Raw genomic sequence first — 22,733 nt, forward strand, 5'->3', positions numbered from 1 at the left:
CTAGGAGAAAAAAATTATGCCAGCTTACCTGGTGCACGTAGCTCATATAAAGCAGCCTTGTAAAGAAAGCTTGAAAAGTCAGAGGAGAACAGAGAAGTGACAACATGAAATTAAGTGGCATTCTTTGCAATATTATTCAAGAACTTGAGCAGATTACTAACATCTTCCTTCCTCAGGAAAGAGCTTCCCACACTACAGAATTTTCAAAGAGAAAATCCTTAACTCCCACAAAAGAAGCCACAAAACCCCTTTTTTTCTGAATCCCATGCTAGAATTCACAAACAAACTGGGAATCACAACATATTCTTTCTAATTATGTTCTAATTTCATGATAAAAAGAGCAGAAGGCTTATATAAGTATTCAAATGCCCAGACACCAACCACCCAAGATATGCACTGCAATTCGGAACCACAAGATCTTGCATAAAACTTGCTGTAGAATATCAGTAAATTCTTTTTATTTTACACCTCAGTTTAGCCTGCTGAAAAACAAAATAGCTTGTGTCTCATTGGGAAAGTTGAACCACTATCTGTGAGATCTGGGAATACAAGCATATTGAATAATAAAACTATCATAAGGAAGAATTCCACAGGCATTTCAAATATGTTCAGATGTTGTACTTACTAAGAGCTTTATTCATATTCTCCATCTAGAGCTGATTTGTCAACCACTAAATTATTATTGGAGAGTGATGGCTTATAAAAGATTAATTAATTACAGATTCAGCACAGAACACACCTAAAACAACAGTTTCTTTTATTGTGGTTTTCTTGCTCATTATCCAATAGTCCTAGAGCCTCAGTTTAGCTTAGTTTACTCCACAGTAATTTTTTGGGTTTTCTAGTTGCTTGGGTTTGGTTGGTTGGTTTTCTTCTTTTTTTCTTTTTCTTTTTAAATATATGTTTTGACCTTCTTATTTCTGGGTTATTTGGATTTAAAACTCTCTTTTATGATCCGTATATTATTCTTTCCTGCAAGGCTGAGGTCCAGTATCTGGGGTCTCACCTACCATGGCCATTGTTTCTTAATCTGATATGACAAGGTGTGTATTTCCACACTTGATCCCTTTTCAGAGTCATCTTCTTGTTCAAAGCACGGTGAAAACATTTTAGACCACTGAAACTAAGATATACTTCTTTCTAACATCCCACTATATGACCTAATCTGCTTATAAGCCTCTCTTTGTAGACTCATTCTCTTCCATGGCAAATAAATTCAAGCAGAGAAAAAAACAACACACAGCTCTTATGAAGAGCAAGGCAAAAGCACCTGAAACACAAACCTTGATGTCAATAATCAGAAGTCGTTGTCAAGTCTTAGTCAACACATTTGCTTCACTTTCCCCCCCATGCTTCCAGATCTTTTGCCTATAAAGATTCAACTTCACAACAAATCCTACCTCTTTTTCCACACACAAAGACAAGAAGTGCAAATGGAGCATATGCACGGTTTCCCAATACACTGATGTGTTTGAGGTAATCCCTGTCTGCCTGTAGCTTGCTTGTCACAGCAGAGACTTGAGTCAGTATGGAACAGAGTATCAACCTCTGTTGAGCCTCTAGGTATGACCGTGTACAGAAGGGTTATTACTTACACATATGTGTAAGTAGAATTGCACTGGAATGTCTTCCACAAAATCCAAGATGACAACTAAATGAAGCAAGCAGATCTCCAAGACAGCACTAATACAACATAGACCTGGTTAAGAAACAAAATCTCACATGTTTTGGAAGTGTGTGCACGTTTAGAATGGGGGTACAAATAATTATCTTCCATTAGGGTGAAGTGTATGTTGTCTGACTACATTAGAGTGTAAAGAATGGTTAAAAAATTGGTCGTGGTTTTTGCCTGAGATGCAACATTTTTTAAAGTTGAGGACATGTCTCACTAAACCAGGTTGCTCAAAGCCCCATCCAACCTATCCTTGAATACTTCCAGGGATGGGGCATCCACAGTTTCTCACTACAACCTATACCAGCACCTCACCATCTTCACAGCAAATAATTTCTCCCTAATATCTAACCTAAATCTTCCAGTTCAAAGCCATTTCCCCTTGTTCTACATTTCCTTGTAGAAGTCCCAGCTACAGCATGGAAACATGTTGTCTTGTTTTGATAAAGAAACCAATGGCAGATTATGGATCTGTTTAACATGGTGTCAGCATGTGCACAAGGCTAAGTTTTGGAAATGCTACTGAGCAGCTACTCTCAGTTCTGTCATCAGCATCCAGTTGGAAGCGCAGGAAACATATGGCAGACTTGTGTGTCCCTCTCTTAAATTACACTTTGATTTGGAGAAGAGGAGGAGAAAGTGGGACATTTCATTGCATTGGCTGTTGCTACTTTCCTTACTCTAATTTTAAAAAACCCTCTTTCAGATGAGAAGCTCTGCAGGATTGTATCTGGAGATCCACCAATGTTGTTCTTCTGTAATGTGTAAAGGTCCCAGTATATGAATCAAGAAGGATTTTGAAAATGCACATGCTGGAATTTTTTGGGTTGTCCTGTGCAGCACCGAGAAGGTTGACTCAATGATTCTTGTGGGTCCCTTCCAAAACAGGACATTCCATGATAAAATAATTGCAAGACAAATAATTTGTGAGATCTTGAAGACACCAGAAGGATTGAGTGAAACAAGGTAGAACAAGGTAAAACATTCACTGGTAGCACTAAATAAAGCTAAAAAATCAAGTTGTAAGTTTGGGAAGCCCTGGGACAAACACTGCTGCAAACAGAGGTACTAGATTTTTGCCTGCATTGACACAGGCAATTGTGACAATACCAGAAACAGAATTTTAAAATCTTGGTTACAACATACCATGTCACAGCTGTATGTAGCTTTGTTTTCCCTGACAAAAGATATTTTTACATCACCTCTCACAATTTTACCATTTCCTAAAGGTCTATTGCCCAAAATGGCATCTGAGATCCTAGTAAACACTTTTTTAAAAGCTTCTTTGTGAAATTTAGCTATATATAGTCATAAGAGTGGAACCATAGTATGAATTTATGACATCTATTAAACTCTGTTGTTTTCTACTCTTAAACAACATAATACCCAGCAATATAAACACAGTAAAAATTCAGTATAGTTTTGTACTATATAAATCCTTGCCATAAAAATGAAATGGCATTCAAAAGTTTTCATATGACAAAATATAACTAGCTTTATGATTTGTATGCAATATAATCAAACTGATCAAAATACAAACACTGTAATAGGAGGCAGATCTAAAGGCACTATTTACTTTAAAAGGCTCTAAAGGATGCTGTAGAACAGCCTTTCCAAAAGCATTTATGGATTTAATTACACATGAATACAATCTTAAACTATGTTGAAGACAGCAGACTATACTTATAAAGAAGCTGCAGCAACAGATATTCAGCAAACCACTATGAAAAAAACTAACTTCAACACCTAGGCAAACATTTTCAACTTTAGGGGGAGAAGAAAAACTAAGAACATCGTGGATATACATATAGTGATGGTAAGAATTAGAAGTGTCTTTCCATCAAAAAAAAAAACCCAAAAAACAAGCTAACTCATGAACAGATTCAATTTTGCGGCATTTGATGCACTTCCTTTTTTTTTTTTTTAATCTACTATCCATTTGTATGACTTCTTCCCTTACCAGATACCTATTCTTGAACAAACACAGGATGTCTTCAGAAAATAGAGTTGAACTATTTACAGTAGCAATCATAACAGTAACTTATCATTGATGGCCTCAGGATACAGCACATGCATGTTCACAGGAAAAAGCAATCTTCTCTCACTCTAAGACTAACAGACAATTTTTGAGCTCACAGGACAAAAGTTTAGGAGCTGCAGAACAAACTTTTCCCACTTCTGCTGTAATATGGAGTCTTGTGAAAGATGCAATTATTCTGCAAGCATAATTTCTAGTGCTCTGTGGTCTTCCAATTGCTGCTTAAGGCAAATACAGACTAAACACAAATACTTTACAACTCATACACAAAAGCAACCCAGTTTTTGGCAAGATTATGACTAAAAAAAACAGAGCAATAAAAAAAAATCCTGCAGCTACATGCAAAATATTACGAGTGATATATATTACTGTAGCTCCCTATTTCCACTTGCAGATCACCTATTAGATTCTTACTTATCCAGCTGCACAAGGTAGAGGATATGATTGCATGTGCACAAACAGAAGGGCATGCAACTTTGACCATAATCACAAAGAGCTTGCTTTTCATCATAACTTAGAATTGCCCAGTCAGGAATCCTTGCAAATCAATTTGCTCTTCTGCACATCTCATTGCTATGCATGGTCCCAGCCACAGGACCATATTATAGAATGTGAAAGAGAAATTTCACTTCCACTGAAGAGCCACTTCTAGTTTTTTCACCCGCTTAGTAATTCAAATGATACAGTGAACTAATATGTTTGCAATTTGCCACTAATTCAACATTAGTTGAATCCTCTGCTATCTTTCAAAGTCCACAATCTGAGGGCACCTCTGATTTCAACCAGGTCATTTTTTTCATAGGAGACTGTCCAAATTTTTAATTGTTTTACTTTGCAATGTACTTACAAATTACCTTTAAAACCTACTATTTTTTTTCATTTTGTAATTAAAGAGGCTACTTTGAAAACTACACAAAAAAAGGATGATCAGCAGAGGCCATCAGAAAAATTCCACGCTCATACCATCACCTCCTGCATCACTTGAGCCTAACAAGAGCAGTTTATTTTCCATGTGGAGCACCATGAAGACAAAATACAACATTCTGACAACACATTACACAATTGTTTTCTGTACAGGCAGCAAGAATGAGGATCAGGAGTCCTGACTTCCAAAGGGAAGAAGCAAAACAGCACTTATGTACAAGGTAACTAATCCCACAGCTCTGATAAATGCAAATTGAACAGCATCTTGTCTGAAAAGAAAATATTAGAGACTTTTGTAATGATGACCTGGGCTTTTCATCTTGTCCTCCCTAAAGCTAATGGCCTGTGGAACAACACTGCTGTTCTTTAGAGCAGGAAGGAGCCATGGACAGCAGAGACAAATCAGATGGAACAAAACCTGTATTCATGAAGTCCCTAGCCCAGGACAAAGCTCTATTCCAACTTGCAAGTTTGTCCAACGGAGATTCTGACAAAAATTAACAGGCTAATTTGGCAAACCATACCTTTCCCAGTGAAATCAATTACTAATTATCAGAGATTCTCAAAGAGCTGGAAACCAGTGCATATCACTGAGTAGCCCAGGGAAGCAATGCCGTCGCAGCAGCATTGGCTGCACCAAGCTGCTGAGCTCTTTGAGCAAGTAACAAGCTCTGCCCACAAGGAGAGACTCTCAGCAATGTCAGCACAGTTCACTTTAACCAAGGAACTCTGTGGAAAGACAGGGAAGAGAATCTTCTACTCTGATCCACACTCCTGGCCCAGTCTTGATTCTCTCCCTCTTCACCAGTCTTTACTTTCCTCATTTGAAAAAATGTTATAACTGTTCCTTTATTTCAGGAAAAGTAAAAAGGAAAGTCTCAGATCATAGTACAAAACCCACAATATATATAACATTCACATGCACAGAGTGACACACACATCAGGACACTCTGCCCCTCTTTCTGCTGTTTAGGTTGGTAGCAACACAAATCACAACTAGTGTGGTTCAAGCAGCTTGACTACAGGTTTGCAACAACAAAGCAGGCACAGTCCCACCCAACCCAAGTCACTGCCAAGACTGGGGTGATAGCAAGAACCTTTCATTTAAGGCTGGAAGTTAAAAGCATTTAGACCTTTCCTTTCCAACAGGCTATCCACAGAATATCAACAGCAACTGTGAATGGAATTACCCACATTTCCCCAAGGGTGGCACATAAAAGGACTTTTTCCTGCTGCAATTTTGTGCTTTTGTTATGCTGCTGATGTCAAGGACACAACATGGGAAAGGGAGGAGTAGACAGGATATGCTATATGAACACTGTTATTACTTTAATTTAGTATTTTCCAATGGGAAACCATGTTAGGGAGGGGAAGAGTCTCATAGGAAGCTTTCCACACTTTAAGTCACAGGCTGGCTCCAGGAACCTCCCAGGCATGTTCCCATGATTACCTCCTATTTCATGGCTGCCTTCAGTTGTTGACTTTGTTGATTTCTCTTCTTTTAAGAGCTTCCTCTCCACTGCTTAATGAGTAAATGTTATTTCTGTTTTGTTCTAACATCAGACAAATTCCTTAGCACAACAGCTGATTCCAGCCAAACCATTTCAATACATGAATTCATCATTATAAACAAAGACAAATGTAAGTATGTCTAAACTAAACCAGATCACTAAAAGCACATTTGCATTGTTTACTATACCGGCCAAATACAAACTACAGCAAGCAAAGCTGTAAAAACGCAGAATTTATTTCCACTTCTCATTACAATCAAATTCAAGCGAAGAGGCTACTAAAACTAAGATATTGGTTACTCATGATTTTCAGGAAGAAGATGCCAGCATTGATGCAATGTTGCCACAGTGCATTGCTTTTGCCCTACCCAGCATTTAAAAGCAGAAAGAGCTACAGGGAGATTTTTGTTATCCTTGTGCTGCTTTGAAACAAAATTATTTACCTACTGGTGCCATATTTTGAAACCAAGAAAAAATTACTTGCTAATTTCCTGAAACAGGAAAATGTATTTTTCAGTATTTTACCTTCTAATAAACACCAGTAAAAGACCATGCTTCCTTTAGGCCTCTTCAGGTATTTTTGCATGGTTCTTACCTCTGCAGAGGCTTTTGTCCTTGTTTTTCTATCTAAAACAAAAAGTTATCTGAAAATTACATTTTGCATGTTCCTGCAGTCACATTTAAGGGTCGGGGACAAAAAGAATACCTTACTACCCCTGTTGAAAAAAGCTTAAAATCATATGCAAATGGATGAAAAGAAAAAGGTCTCAAGAGCTAGTACAGAGTATCAGAGAACCTTCCAGAGTATATGTGTAGGCACACAATCACGCACACCGTTTCCAAGATGGAGTATAAAGGCGGTGAATGTGTTTCAATATGTATAAGGTGGCAAGTGTTCTATCATAAAAGCTGGTTTGCAAGACAAAAAAAATGTGGACTGTTTTCCCTCTGAGATTCACATAGGTAGAATTCTCTATCATTATTTTAATAGGATCTTTACCTGGTTAAGAAAATCAAATCAGAAACAGAAAGGAAATAAATTATAGCCTTTGTTACAAGCTGTCATATGCTTACAGTTTCCACAGTCACGCAGATTCACATTTATCTGCCTGTTCCCACACATCCAATTGACATATCTAATGCACTAGTATGGTGGAAGAGTCAGAAACCTGCACCTGAAAAACTGGTACTTCTGAGAGAAGCTATGTGAAACAAGTTGAGTTATATTTTCATTGGCTGGTTGATTTCTTAATCCCAAAAGTTTTCATTTGAGTTTATGACAATGTTTTCATTTTAGACGGAAACATCTATCAGTTTCAGACCCCTACAAAAATCTATATAGTCTTCATATTAACCACCTCTGCTTTGCTCTTCCTCCTTTCAAGTATGTACACTTTAAAAACAATTTAATCTAGTTAATTCACCTGATGTAGGCATTACATCTCCTCCTGCATTCTTGCAAAGATGTAGGTTTTCTCCTTACTGAAAGCAGCACAGGCTGTTTTGCCACAGATCACCACATAAACTCTTTCCCCATCTCAATCTGTATATTCTATAAAAACAGGAAGCCTATTTAATGGTGTAGTACAATTGATGTAATGGGTGCTTTAGAGTGTTACTGATAAGCAGCTTGATAACAGACTAACAGTTGAGATGTTGGTAGTCCAAAGGACTAAGAGCCTTACTTGCAGCACTGTACCACGAGGACATGCAGAACAGGAAGTGTCCAATCACCTCAGTACAAGCTGAACACATGGCGCTGCTAAGGACTGGCATCTGAGAGACTGCTTAGATTTTGGATAAAAATCAATCAGCTAGTAAACAGAAAATCGACCGAATCTGCAAAATAGCATGCAGCAGAAAGCACAAGACCCAAGGAATTAATTAGAAGGGAAACATGAACTGGAGTTTTGTGGAGGTTTGCTTCATGAAATCACTATGGAGCACTCAATACTGACAGCTGCCAGACTTCTGACACACCTGAGCAACAAATCCGGTGACAATTACAAGCACAAGCAGTGTATGGTGCAGAGGCAGAAACTATCACACTGTCTTTCTGCACAGCTCTCACTTCAGCAGGCCTCTCTGTTTACTATGATACCAAAACTGTGCAAATCTACCCTCCAGTCAGATCATCTGAAACTCACCTTTCCAATGACAGGCATTTTATGTAAGCCAGTACTCTCTGCAGCTAGCATTTTCGTAAAGGAACAATTTTAGCCTTCAAATGCACTTTACATGGCATGCCCTGCCTGGTACACTGTGGCCATAACACTGCATCTCCAGATGCTCTGAAGCCTAGTCATCATCCTCCTCACTATCCCCCCTGAAGTACCAGCAGTCAATGAAATCAATTTCTTTCAGCATTTTAATAAATGAAGCAAGCTGGTTTTATTTTGCAATTTAAAACATTTGATAAAATTAGGTATTTTGCTGCCCAAAAGGTCAAAGTGAGATATCAGTTATTTAACTATCACTATAACTCCAGCTACCACAACTTAGCAGAACACTCTAGAATATAGACAACACTTGACCTATTTTAAACAGAACTGATTATTATCAGAATAATTTTACCTTCTCATACCCAGTTCTGTAATACACACATATTTATACTTGGACATTCCCTCAAATTAATTTGAGCAGCTTACTCTAGCCTTCTAAAGAATTAGCAGACCATTTGAGTACCTTGCAGCCACTGAAACCTCAGACCATAACCTTCTCTGATCCTTAAGATAGTATGCTCTTATCACACAGTAATTTTTAGACAGAAAGTCTTCCCAAGAAATTTAAATACCATAAGGAAATATGCCTTTGACTCATCTTTTCTACCATTTAAAAGACTTTTAGATGTTGAAAACAAGAAAGCAAGCAAATGTTATGGGAAAAAACCTCAAGCAGATATTAAACACTACCTGGAACCAAATTCTGTGAACAAAAGCAAATGTTAAGCTTCCAGATTCTGTCTCCAAGTAAGACTTACTGATGGTACATAGCACTCATCACTTTTGTTCAAAACTCACCTATACTTTTGACTGTGCAAAGTGGTATGTTCCAGGCTTCCTCCTGAAAAGTGCTAACAGAAGGAGCAGCATTCCCACTCCAAAAGCTCCAGGATATGAAGCATGATTTGAGCAATCAAGCCTTACATATTGTGTAAGCTCTGTTTACACTACATTATTGTAATGTATTAATTAAAAGTTAATTTCTACAAAACCCCATTCATTCAACTGTTCTCCTCATTAATTAGAACAACTATGAGCAGAAAAAAAATGCTAGTATATTTGGGACACATAACTGAAGTAAACTTCTTATTTCTTTTATATAAGGTTTGCTAAGTTTAACTTAAAAGCATTTCCAAAACATTAAGGCTCTCCAGACAAAACTTAAAATATATGCATTTTTAATATGTGACATATGTCACATAGTTTTAGTATGTGACATATTAATATGTTACATAATATGTGACATTACTCAAACATCATAGATATTTAATGGCAAATGTATATAAACCCTCCAACAATTACATTACACAAGAATTTTCAGCAACTGATGCTCACGAATTCTACATTTTCTTACACCTCAAGAGGCTGGCTGAATTTTTTCTTTACCTTTTTTTAACTAAATTGTAGGATACTTCTTCTCCTCTGGTTTTAGTAAATCTTTGAAAGGACAAAAATCTACTGTAGTCTGCTTATGCAAACTAGCATGAAAAATCCCTTTTGCTATCTGCATTACTTAAATCCAATCCTAAAAGAGTAAAGTAACTTCTTTTCACTCAAATGGCATTAACACTAACAAAAAATACTTAGTTAGAACATTGCCTTACCGTGTAAATGCCAATTCTACAAACAGCAAATGAGAGCTGGATACATTCAGACATAGTCTAAAGGAATTAAAATAAAGACATTATCAAGAACACTGTTTATTAAGAACTATTTTTCTTCCCATCTCTCCCCTCTCCCCTGAAAGAAACACCTTCTTCAAGGCTGTATTAAACAACCTTAGAAAAATGCCATTTAATTTCAGGTTATACAGATACATACTACCTGTCATACAGAAGCAGCTAAGTGTAGAGGTGTCAACACCTTTGCACTCACTAGTTCAGTATTTCATTATAGGTCTCAAACTATCTAATGATCCCAAAAATGCCTGTACACAACATTAATGATTTGCATGTAAGCTTTCAGTCCATTTTTATCTACTCTGACTTAAAAACAATCTGCAAGAATTATTTTAATGGAGTGCTTTTTGGCCTCTTAATGGACTGAAAGAGCTTCTGTGTTTATATTTTCCTCTTCTTTTACCATCACTGAAACTGTCTTCCTATATATACCAGAAAAATGCATATAATTTAATGTTTGCACATTTCTGGAGCCTTATTGCTTTACCTTTCTAAAGCAGAACATGAAAATTCAACATTTTATTTAATCTGTTCTTAAGCTGGGAATAATCATATTAAAAGTTTTTACCCTCAACTTGCTCAACTTCCAATCTGCTGTGATGCCACAACTCTATGTCTTCTGCAGTCACCCAGAGAGGCTGAGGATGGACTACGAATTTCTGATGAAACAGATGAAAAACACCTTCTTTAATTAGCACAACAAAGCCAGGAAATAAAAGCAGCTCTCCAACACCAAAATAAAAACTACTGTAGGTTTGTCATATTTCCTTTACAACTAGGTAAAATAAACTAAGCTTACAATTATTTATTCAGAAGAGTAATTGAGGAATTACTTTATATAAGGTATTTGAAAGACAAAAAGTCTTCAAGCAGACCATTTTCATTACATGTTTAAAAAGTTCACACATTATCTAAGATAAAGTGTTGGATGACACAGACTTCAAATATACCAGTCAAAACATCTTTTCAGCATGTGCTTTCTAATTTCTCCTTCCCTCCAAAAAAAAAAAAAAAAATTGAATTGAAATACCCATTTAATTAGAATTGGGATTTTAAAAAACAAAACAACAGACCTTTTTAATTACAAGTAATAAAAAAATGTGTAGCAACATTTTTCTTTTGCTGTTAACTGTTACATCTAAATTTTAAACAAACAGTATTTCACTGAACTGTCTGAAAGTCAAAAAGCACAGCACAAAAACCTGAAAACAAACTTCAACAGCACGTTGATTTTCATTTCTTACTGGAAGTAATCTAGCATGCTATTAATGACAAGGAGATGCTGACTTGAAACACCATTTCAGTTTAAGTAGGGTTTTTTTTTCAGCTTTAAGACCAAACATTCAAGTCTATCTCTTGTGCTCTGAGCTTCTCCCAGAAAGAAAAAATTGACAGAGAAATAGGAACTGACTTCAAGAAATCCTACAGTTACACAAAGTGGTGGAGCGGGGTCATAAACCATACCCCTCCTGACAGTATTTGCAGACCTTGTTCCAAAGGTTCCAGGGATGCATGATTTCCCCAAGCAATTTAGTCCAGTGCTTCATTACCCTCTCTACTAGAAAGTTTCCTAATGTTTAACCTTGGTCTGTGGCAATTTAAGCCCATGCTTAAACACCGGGTGATATATTGAATGATTTGCATTTTCAGTATCCTGGCAGAATCTATGTTGATGGCAGACACAATTTTATATACAAAGTAAATTATCATTTCAGCTTGGGAGAGAAGTAAACATGCAGCAGCAGCAAACTATTACAGCTTCTTCATGTATACAGTTTGCTTTTACTCTAGACAAGCACAGCATTATAATTTTTTTTCTTTTTTTAAATTTTTGTTCACTACTTCCAGGCTATGCATTAGTGAGAGAACTAAGCTGCAGTTCAAAATTCTCCAGCAAGCCCCTGTAGATCCTTGCTTCAGAAGAATAAAATAACCTACATCCTGTGTTACCTTACTTATCCATTGTTGCATTTGCTACTGTTAACATTCTGAAACCACAGGCTATTTTAATTATTATAAAGCATGAATTCTGTCACATACAGATTAATATTTCCCTTATGCATTTCCCAGTGAAATATTAAGATAATCCCTTCTTCAAGCCTCCAAGATAATGCTTATAAACTACATTCTATTGCGGTAAAAAGGGTCATTAAATCCAACACTACTATTAATATCTATTATATTCACCTATCCTTTCTTCTGAAAATTTACATTCCCTCTCCAGAAGCATTTCAGTTTAATCCTTGAAAAAGTGACTGGAAATTATTTAAATAATTAAAAGTTTAGTGATACTATCCTTTTCACTATCAGTCTGACCAGTGAATTAAGATATAGTTGATAATCTGTTGCTGCAATGGAGAGTTTATTCTTTATACTTGTAATCCTTCATTACTTTGGTTGTGCAACTCACTTGGGACCATACAATTGGGCAACAAAACAATTGTTGAAAAATTTACACATAATTTACTTACAGTTTATTGCTGCTTTCTGAAAGGATTTTACACGGTAAGCATGAAAATAAAAGAAAAAAAGTAAAAATATACCTACAAATACTATGAAAGAAAGATACCTTGTTTGACACAATTCTACAAAGACTAGTTCTTCACATATGTGTTTTCACATGTCTAAAGCGACAAACGGAGTCATCAGATCAAATATGTCAAACAATACATGCATGCATCTCTGCCAAAAAGCACCCTTCTGCCTAGGCAAAGGGTCATCTCACAAACATTAAAAAACTTCTCCCACTGGAAAGCAAACTCATAGCTAACTTTCCTATTCACCCAAGACTTTGTTGTTTTAATCATACCTTGTAAAAATGTAGCTGTTTATAATGACTTAGAAAGAGGTCTGCCCTGCAGATGTGTAGCATTCAGTTCACAACAAGCATTCTATTTCAAGTATTCAGCTATCAGTACAAATATCAGTAAAAAGTAATTTCAGTATTTGGTGTTTAAAAAAAAAATCTCACTCAGTTCTGACTCAGGCACACAGTCTGCAACTCACAAAGCTATTGTTTTAAATATCTATTTTGTCAGCAAATACAAGATTAAATCCCTACTCATAATATTTACAAGAGACCAGATTTTTAAAAGATTAATTAGAGCATGTTCTGCAACTGATGACTTCAAGCACTGAGTTGAAAGCATTAGCCTCAAGAACCTTGGTGGGCAAAAGAGGAGGGTGATCCTAACCAACGTCTCAGGAAAGAACCAAGAGACTCAACACCTGACAGAACTGCAGGAGACAGTTCTGCCAATTCTGCCGCGCAGCAGAAATACTCACCTCGACCTCAACTCACTGTGACATAATCCTAAATAAATTACAGCACTGAATACAGCTCCAAGACCACAAAAACAGAAAGCAAAACAAGAAAAGGAAGATGTTAGAGGTTGGTTTGTTTTTTTTTTTTTTTCTGGCAATATGTTTCTTTAATACATTAAAGATCAAGGTACACTTCTGCTCATTTATAATGAAGTGATACAACCCAGTAATCACTTGGAATTGCTGGATCTTCCAGGCAAAAGTTTTTCCACCTCTATGCTTATCTGCATCTTTTTCAGTGTATAAAATTGCAAAATTAGCAATACAAGTGCATAAAATATGCAGGTTTATATAAGGTACCTTTAAGTATGGAGCCTGAAACAAATTCTCAGTGCTTATGTGTTGTAAGAAACATGTGGGTACCCAAAAGCATGCACAACAACATTACAGTAAAGGTAGCAGGAACTTTGACCAGAACTGCTATTTGCTAACCTTGCGTACTGAACTCCAACTAGTAACTCCAAGGCTCCCCTTTCTGTGCATGATGTCACAGCCCTCTAGCACATTCCATTATTAACATTTCTAATTTAAACTCCCTGAATTCTTTTTAATACTGTTCTCAGGGGAAAAAGGCACAGAAAATATTTTCCTATTCCTCTTTAATACTGAATAATTAGATTTCTAAAATACCAATCTTCTTGTACATAATCATTGGAAAAATAAATCTCAGTTTAGAGACTAGAAGAAATCTGATGTTGATGGAAAAGCAATGATATGTGAACAGGAAATAGGACTAGATCCAAGAACTCTCTTGTCATCATAAAAAGTAATCAAGTGGATGCACCAGAGAACAATGCTCTCTTCTCTTTTAGCCAATATTCTCAGTGGAACAGTTTTCCATGACTGTTTCCAGGACTGCAGTGGCTCAGGCAGTGAAAGATACAGATTAGCCAGCAGAAAATTAATAGCTGCAAGAACAGCATAGACATTTTTTCTCAAGAATTCTGGACCTTTTATTCAGTCTTGCTGAAACCTGAAATTATGCAAGTTTCTAGGCAAGAAGAAAGCACTGAGGAAAGAGATCACTCATTGTAGAGTGCATCATCCCTCTACACAGGTTGTCCATATAGTTTCAGGCTCACTCAGTGTTGTGGGCCTCACATAAAACGTTATAAATTTGTTAAAGCACAGATGCCAGAAAGCCAATAGCCTTTACTCATACATTAAGGCAGCACCTCCAAGCAGAAGGAATCTGTTAGCTATGTGCCCCTGGAGTAGATTTAGTATCTTCATAAATACCTCTGAATTAAAAAGTCCCACCTCCTGTGCAGTCAATGCAATTCTGATTACACCGGACAGCACTCCTGGACACCACTCAGAATAACTCAATTTTCTAACTGCAATTTCCTGTTCCAGAACGGATTCTAGATTCCTCCTAAATGAGGAGGAATATTGGATCTCTTTAGTCCACAGAAAGCATCAGGATATCCAGGGAATCATAACTCATGGACCTATCCTTATGTACCAGTAATTGCAACTTCAGGATTTCCTACCATCATGTCTGAACATCATGTTTAATACTGACCCACAATGGGCCTGTCTTTGAAGACACTGTACAAATTCCTGGTCTACTCATTTTCACCTTCCTAACATTATTGCACAGGTGAGAATTCAACTATATTCACATGAAAACACAGTTCAAGGATTATAACTGTGAGTTCTTCTATATGGAAAAAAATTCTTATTGCCTAATCTCTTTCTGATTCAAAAAAAAATCTAGACTATTACCTCCTCTTACCAGTCAGCTGTCTTTTCTTCAGACTGAAGGGCTGTAGCTACTTATCTCTGCTTGTATAGAAGAAATTGCTTTTCTTCAATTACCATATCATCCTTCTCTGTATTTTCTTTGGTTTCTCAATACTCTTCCTGAGATGATGCAACCAGAAATGCAGCATGTAAGACAAGAGCAAACCTTATATTTAAGCAGTGTCAAAATGAGATCTTTCCCTCTTTTTCCTTCTTAATACTCTAAATTTGTTGACAGATGTCTGGGTTGAGATGACATTTTAAAGAAGGATCCTCATTCCCTTTCCTGAGTACTGATGATATTTTAGGGCCTATCCATGCATCTGTACTGCCATGTGACTTCTTCTAAAAATATATTCAACTTTGCATGTATCAACACAGAATTTCATCTGCCATTTTATTACAAATTTCAAAAGAGACACTAGATTTTTTTTTTCCTGGCTTCAATATGCATTCTTAATATCTGTCTCTGGATCAGCCCCTCCAAAGCATATGCAGTTTATACAACTAAACACAAACATGAAACTCCCTTGTAATCTCTGCATTCACTTCTACCTCTTATTCACTGCCAGACCTGTGCTCTCAATACTTATTTTTATTTCTCATGAAATTTGTATTACAGATTACAAAATTATTACTTCATTTTTAATTGTTTTTAAGTTTTTCACCTCTATTAGAGTCAAAATCACATAAAGGAAGACTAAGCAATAGTTGTTGTAAAAGCTAATAAAATGCGGAAAACAGATGTTTCTTCCATACAAAAGCTCCAAGTCATAATAATAAAAAGAAATCTGCAAACTTACTTCCCCCATATCAACAGCTCCTAGTGGATCTTGGATGCCATCTTGCTTACTCAGACTCTCCAATACCAAAAGCTAATGTGGGTCCTGTGAACAAATTTTTCTTCTGTTGCTCCACCAAAATATACAGCAGAGCATCAAAGATTCATGCTCTTTCCTACTGTTTGTTCTTATAAGCAATGAAGCTCTAGGGCAGGACTGCATCTAGCGTAAGAGCACTTGTCAGGTACATTTCCTGCTTTGTGTCTCTCCCTCAGATAGAAGGAACTTTACACTCATTGGCAATTAATTTAGTCACCTTACCAGGCTGCCAGAGAGAAAAAATAAATTCTGCATGCTGAAGAGCTCTGACATGAGATGAGCCATCTTGTTAGATTGCAAATACCCTACTTATGTCCAGAAGGACTTTTATATAGTCACAGTCAGACAGTTTCACTTCAGAAATTTATCCTGCACGTGAAAAACAGCAAAACCAACATAATGCAGAGCAGCACGAGCCAAAACAAAAAGAAGCACAAGATTTTAAATACTGTTGTGGTTTTCTTCGTAGGGCTTTACAGCTCTTTGGGCCCACATTTGTGGTTTTAAACTAAACTAAAAAAGCTTCTTTCATTAATGGAGAGCTAATATCCTCATACAATCGCAAAACTTCAGAACTACATTTAAAAGAATAAACATCACAAGCTGGCAGTATTAAAAAACATGAGCTGATGATACTGACAACAAGCCAAAAATGTTAATCAGCATGTGGTATTAGAAAGAATATTTTGTCCTTCCTAAATGCAGATATTCTCACTTACTGAAGGCTTGCATTTCTAACCTTTTGTGAAATTCATCACCATGTTGCCTTGAAGCTTGGAGTCTGACTGAAGAATTCAGGAGCAGCACACTGCAGAGCAACATGGCAAGTTGTACATGGTAGTACATAGCAAGAGCTGGAATTGAAGACCAAGTATTCTTAGTACATACCTCAGACACTAATTCTGATCTAGGCCTGTGGTGTAAAAACCCGTTAGTGAAGTAAATCTTTCCATTTGGTTTCATTTGAAAAATATTAAATTCATGTAATCTGTGATCACTCTGCAATGCAAACCTAGGTAAGCATTACCTTCTTCAATTAAAAGATTCACATCTGATTCAAACACAGTTTGAATAATACAGTTGCATGCACCTTACAGCTGTTGTTTTCTTCCCTGCATTCAGCTGTATCTTTATTTTGAAACAACTGTCAGACCCCTCATCCTTGTGTCTAATTAACTTCCCAAACTGAAGGGAGGATAATAAAATAGAAGCCCTTGTGCTCTACAGAAGGTGTTATAGCTGATAGATCAGTTCACATAGAGCCAAAACAATCCTCATTGTTACGTTACAAAAGACAGAATTCCTATGAGAGGGGTGTTCAGTGAACAGTAAGAGGACGTGGCCCTATGTATAGACCGTGGCTGCTCGTGTTGCAGGCAATGTATCCAAATCACACATGTGCCTCAGAAAAAAAATACAGAGTTGCTAGTATGGACCTTAACCCATTTTTCCCTATTCAAAGTACAGCATCTATGGGTTTACAAAGTTTCAGTGAAGTTAAACTCTTACCTTCGAACATCAGGAACGCATTTGAGGTGTGAGAAAAAAAATGTTTTCTATGACCTGCAGATATCAACCAATGGAACTGGCAATAGCAATGGAAAGACAGGATCTGAAGTATACCAGAATCACTAAGTGATCTTGATCTATCCCATATTGCCACTTTCTGAATCTAATCTGTCCAATTAAATTAAAGACTCTAACTACTTAAAAGAAAGGTCTTAAAAGTAAGCGGGCCAAGAAAGAAAAGTTGCTCAAAAACATTTGATTTTTTAAAGTATCACCTAACACTTTAGGAACACCAGTTTGGATTATGCAGCTTTGCCCAACCAAGACTCTGTCTGAACACTAACTACCTAGAATGTGTAGAAGACTGTTCAGAAACAAAGCAGAAACTCTTAAGTCACTTCAAGACCTATTCATACATACACCTAAAATCTGAAAATTTAGTTGAATTTACTCAAAAACTTACTAATTTTAGATTCCATGTGCATGCATACTGGAGCAAAATGGTTTGTATCCACTAAAAACTCCACAAAGAACAACAAGAACCCACCCAAACTTGTTTTAGTTAAAAGAAACCAATCCCCAACAAAGCAACAAGGATTCTAGCACACTAGGAGTGTGCACTCTCTTGACATTGCAGAACCCATGTTCCTGTTTAACTCCTCAAAAAAGGGACCAAAAAAAAAAAAAAAATTAAAAAAAAAAGACTAAAACTGAAGCAGTTGATCATTCAAGAAGAGTTATCTTCTGTTTCAGGTCAGAATATGCTCTTCAATATCTGCCCAATAAATATTCTTATCTACAACTAAGATAGTGTATCTTTGGATATAATTTAGGGATGAGCTGTCATAGTAAAAATGCTAGAAATACAAAATTAAACAGGTTGTCAATTTTTTTTATTACAAACCTCTTAGGCCAATATAACACCTTTATTTTGTGAAGAGACAAATTCAAATTTCTACATCACTGTCTCAAGCAGTTTTTAAAAATTCTACACAGATCAGGCTGACACATTGAACAGAAGCATATAAGAACTTTATCTAGTGCAGAGGATGCCACTGAAGAAGTGTATTGTGGAAGTCTACTCGGGAGGTTAAAATCTGCATTGTAATTGCAGCACATAAGAAAAACAGAAGCATTTTTATTGTTTCCCCACAAGTTCTCCAAGCAAGAACTGTAAGACTGGTCACATGCCATGCTTTTCACAAGATGCATCATGGCGTAACTTCTTAAATTAAGCATAGTCTACTGAACAGAGGCCAACCAACACAAGTCTCTGAATACACTAAAATCCTTCCAGACACAATGTAGCAAGAATGAAACTGAAGGAGGTTGCAGACAGTACTCCAGATTATGTAGTCACCAAAAACTACAAATCTACATTGATGTAGCTGTGTTCACATAGTATGTTTTAAAAGAGTTAACTAAATGCAAGGAGAACAACATATGTAAGTAAAAGGTGCCTCTGAAAGAAGATGTATTCTTTTTTAGAGGTTGGACTTGGTTTAGCCATGTTGATTTAAAAAAAAAAACACACCACACCACTCCTGACTTCATAATTATATCAACACAAAAATAAAAGAGGCACCAGGCTGAAGAACCTCTTCTAGCTATCAAAGATAGAGGCCAGTAATACTTTTTTGTTACAATGTAAAACTGCAAAAACAGACCAGAGCACCACAGAAGATACTCTTTTAGTACCAATTTATTATCAAATGGCCATAAATCAAGGATCACACTCTAAGTAGGGAAGGCACTACCCAGGTTCTGGGTATCTGCCCATAGAAGTTCCAGGCCCTAGTCCAAGCTGGCTCCAACTGACTTCACTCTGAAAAGGTTTTGAATGCTTTCAACAACCTGATGATATTGGAAGGTGCTTCAGATGTTCAGTACTTCTTGGGATCTGATTCTTAACGGAAAAAAAGATGTCTCCATAAATGTAGGTCCTGTCCAGCTAAAATCAGGAAAAGAACCTTCCTATGCAAGTTGGCTGAAGGTAGACTCCTTGCAGAGATGCAGTGACCCCTGAGTTCAGGCAGCAACAAACCTGACCTCATCGGTCCTCACCTCCCCCCACTACACTCCCTCACTCAGCCCCACTCATAACCAAAACTCGCCAAATACTCTCTCTCAGCACTACTGCAAGAGGAAACAACTCATCCTTTGCTCTCAGCCTCACACTGCAAGCATGGAAGAAAAACCTCATTGGCTGCGGGCTGCAACACAGGTGCCACACATGAGGAACCAGAAACCTTCTGTTTGCATTTTCATGCCCATGTATGTGCAAGAACCCAACATAAATGCAGAAAGCACAAAATTTACAGCTCTTTGTGCTATGGAAATAATGAGACAATTGTTCTACATCCATAGCTTAACATTCACACTGTAACTTCAAGTCTTGCATAGATAATGAGTAGGCCCATCTTTACATCAGGGCAGACTGTGACAACAAACCAAAAACAAGTGTACACAACTAGTTGCCTAACTCAGCATCATAATTTTTTTGTTGTTGTTAGAGCAGACTTTCTGAGGTGCCTGAACCTCATGATCAATGACGTTTTTTAGAACTGACACGAAAGAAGGCCACACAACAAAAAAGAGGAAAAGGATCAGCTGGAGAATAACAGTCAGGGTAAGGAGAAAAAAAAAAAAAAAACTAGAGCTATTTAATCCCCTCCCCCCTTCAGTTAATACAAAAACATGCTCTTAGTTTGCAAGGCTTATTAAATTTATTGTTCTCAGAGTGGTTTGCCTTCCACACAACAGCCTGTAGCAGTCACAAAGGTTAATGCAAGCATTTGAAAAAGTACAGAACGGCTAGTTTCATCTGGCCATAAGTTTATAAAGAAAAAAAAATCTCAGAAACAGCTCCAGGCTCTCAAGGAGCTATGAGGCTGCACTTGATACCCAGCAAGTCTATTATCAGTATTTCATTAACTAGGCTATTAAAGAGAAGTCTGCCTACTTATTTCTGCCACACAGAACTCATTTTCTAGTGTCTCTCTATGGTACTCAAATTCAGAAAGGCAAGCCTAAACATTTCTGGGTGTTGCGAAGCTCAATAAATGAAAATAAATCTTAGCTCCGTAGACACAAGAATAGTGAAGTATTAATTTAACGTATTTCTCGTTTAGTTAGCTGCCAGAAAAGGAAAAGCTGGACACTGTGTGCAGCTCTCATCTCAGCATGGCAAATACTCTGTTCATTAAAAAGAGCATCTCCAGAGATTCTGTAGCATTTGATGAGTCTCTCTTGAAAGCGTACACCCGTGAGCATCCTGTGTGAAAAAGCATGAATGACAAGAGTCAAGATTCTGACTCCAAATACTTCCTGGTCGCACTTGACACCAACAACGAACAGCGATGGCCATAACATGCCTGCTCTTCACTGCCCCAGCTGACGCTTCGCAGCACTTCACGGTGAAGGAGCGGGCACCAGCTCACAGCACAGGGCTCGAAGCCACAAGACTGGAGCAATAGGATGCCAACAGGACTGGAGCGATGGGATGTGCACGTTACGCCCCCCCCCCACTCCGCTGGGCTGTAAAGACCTATAAGGTACCTGAGCAGGTACCACACTGAAACAAAGCCACCTGCTCATTAGCCAGCCGAGCCACAGGGCTTTTGCCCGCCGAGGGTGCGCGGGTGAGTGCAAACACCAGCCACGATCCCAGTTGAGGTGCACGCCCGCGATACGATCTTTCACAGACGAATGGAGCCAATATTCATTAAAGAGTCATAAACACTACCCCGAATACCAGCTGCCCGGGAGCTCGGCTGATCCCGTCCGCGGTAGCAATTTAGTTCACTGAAGCATGCCCTAAGCTTCAGCATTTAGGAAAAAAACAGCGACCCGGGTCACAGCTTTAGCAACCTAATAGCGGCCAAATGAGCCCGGCCCGGCCGCTTTATCGCCCGTTAACAGCCCGCCGGGCCGGGCGCGGCAGCGCGGCCGGACCCGGCTGGCCCCCGGCCCCGGGCTGCCCCCCACACCCCGCCGCGCCGCGGACGCCGCCCCAGCCGCTCAGTAAAATGTCCGACGGTCCGCTGCCGCCGAGAACCTACCAGGTAATCCATGTACCGGGGTGGCGCCGGGCGCCGCGCTGCCGAGATCTCCGGAGGGGCCGCGGGCGCCCGCCCGGCTGACAGCGGCGCTGGGCCAGCGGGGGCAGCGGCGGCGCGGGGCAGCGGCGGGGCAGCGGCGGGGCGGGCGGCGCGGGGCGCTCGGCGCGGCGGGGCCGGGCGGGCGCGCCGGGGGCGGGCGGGGGGCGCGGGCGCTGCCCCGGCGGCGCTGTCAGAGCCGCGCTGCCGCCCGCACCTCGCGGCGGAGGGAGCGGGGCAGGGGCGGGCAGGGGCGGGACGCGCCGTCAGCTGATCGCACACGTGGGGGCGCGGCCGGGCCGCCCTTAAAGGCGTAGGAGCGCTGCTCCGAGGGGCTGCGGCTCTCGGGGCTCTGCCGTCCCGCAGCCTAACAGGGCCCGGAGAAGGGCAACGGACTGCAGCAAAAGTCCTGTGAGGAGCAGCTGAGGGAGCTGGGGTGTTTAGCCGGGAGAAAAGGAGGCTCACGGGAGACCTTATCACTCTCTACAACTGCCTGAAAGGAGGCTGTGGCCAGGTGGGGGTTGGCTGCTTCTCCCCGGCAACTAGCGACAGGACGAGGGGACATGGTCCTAAGCAACGCCGTGGGGAGGGGGGGGAGTTCTGTTGGACACCTGGAAGAATTTCTTCACAGAAGGGGTGATTAGAGACTAGAATGGACCGCCCAGGGAGGCTGAAGAGTCACCACCGCTGGAGGTGTTTAAGACTGGACACGGCACTTAGTGTCATGGTCTAGTTGAGGTGGTGGTGTTTGGTCCACAGATTGGACTCGATGATCTCATAGGTTTCCTTCCCAATCTAATTGATTCTGTGATGGTTCCCCTAAGCACCCGTGAAAGCAACGCCCATGTCTCCTACTGCAACCTGACATTCTAACCTGGAGGCTTTTCCACAAACTTAAGGTTTTAGTAGGAATGCCTGACTCCTGGAAAAATTGAAGAAAACTTCTCCATGTGTGTGACAGTGGGATAGGAAATCTAAAAATGAAGCATCAAGTGAAGGAATAAGGAAAAAAAACAGACTGGAGTTAAAAATCTAGGAGAATAGATAAGGAGCTAGAAGAAAATGCATAAATGAGGAGCCAGGAGCAACAGGGAATCAATATTTTTAAGGATATTGGTGAGCAGTTCACC

General features: G+C 38.9%; 1 protein-coding gene across 8 annotated transcripts in view; it reads right to left on the reverse strand.

The window, feature by feature from the left end:
• Positions 1–21,709, reverse strand: part of ARL15 (ADP ribosylation factor like GTPase 15) — a 226,551-nt gene extending 204,842 nt beyond the window's left edge. The window contains exons 1-5 of one of the 8 annotated variants that reach the window (XM_038125729.1): positions 15,099–21,536; positions 13,332–13,386; positions 12,518–12,533; positions 10,615–10,705; positions 9,972–10,028 (exon numbers count right to left, since the gene is read on the reverse strand). In XM_038125729.1, the coding sequence (XP_037981657.1) occupies positions 9,972–10,025 (54 nt within the window). In that variant the 5' untranslated portion in view covers positions 10,026–10,028; positions 10,615–10,705; positions 12,518–12,533; positions 13,332–13,386; positions 15,099–21,536. The other 7 variants (XM_038125731.1, XM_038125726.1, XM_038125728.1 and 4 more) reach the window with 7 other exon arrangements.
• Positions 21,710–22,733: the final 1,024 nt, after the last annotated feature.

Source organism: Motacilla alba, chromosome Z (genome assembly GCF_015832195.1).
Source record: "Motacilla alba alba isolate MOTALB_02 chromosome Z, Motacilla_alba_V1.0_pri, whole genome shotgun sequence".
In the NCBI taxonomy this organism is placed as follows: Eukaryota; Metazoa; Chordata; class Aves; order Passeriformes; family Motacillidae; genus Motacilla; species Motacilla alba.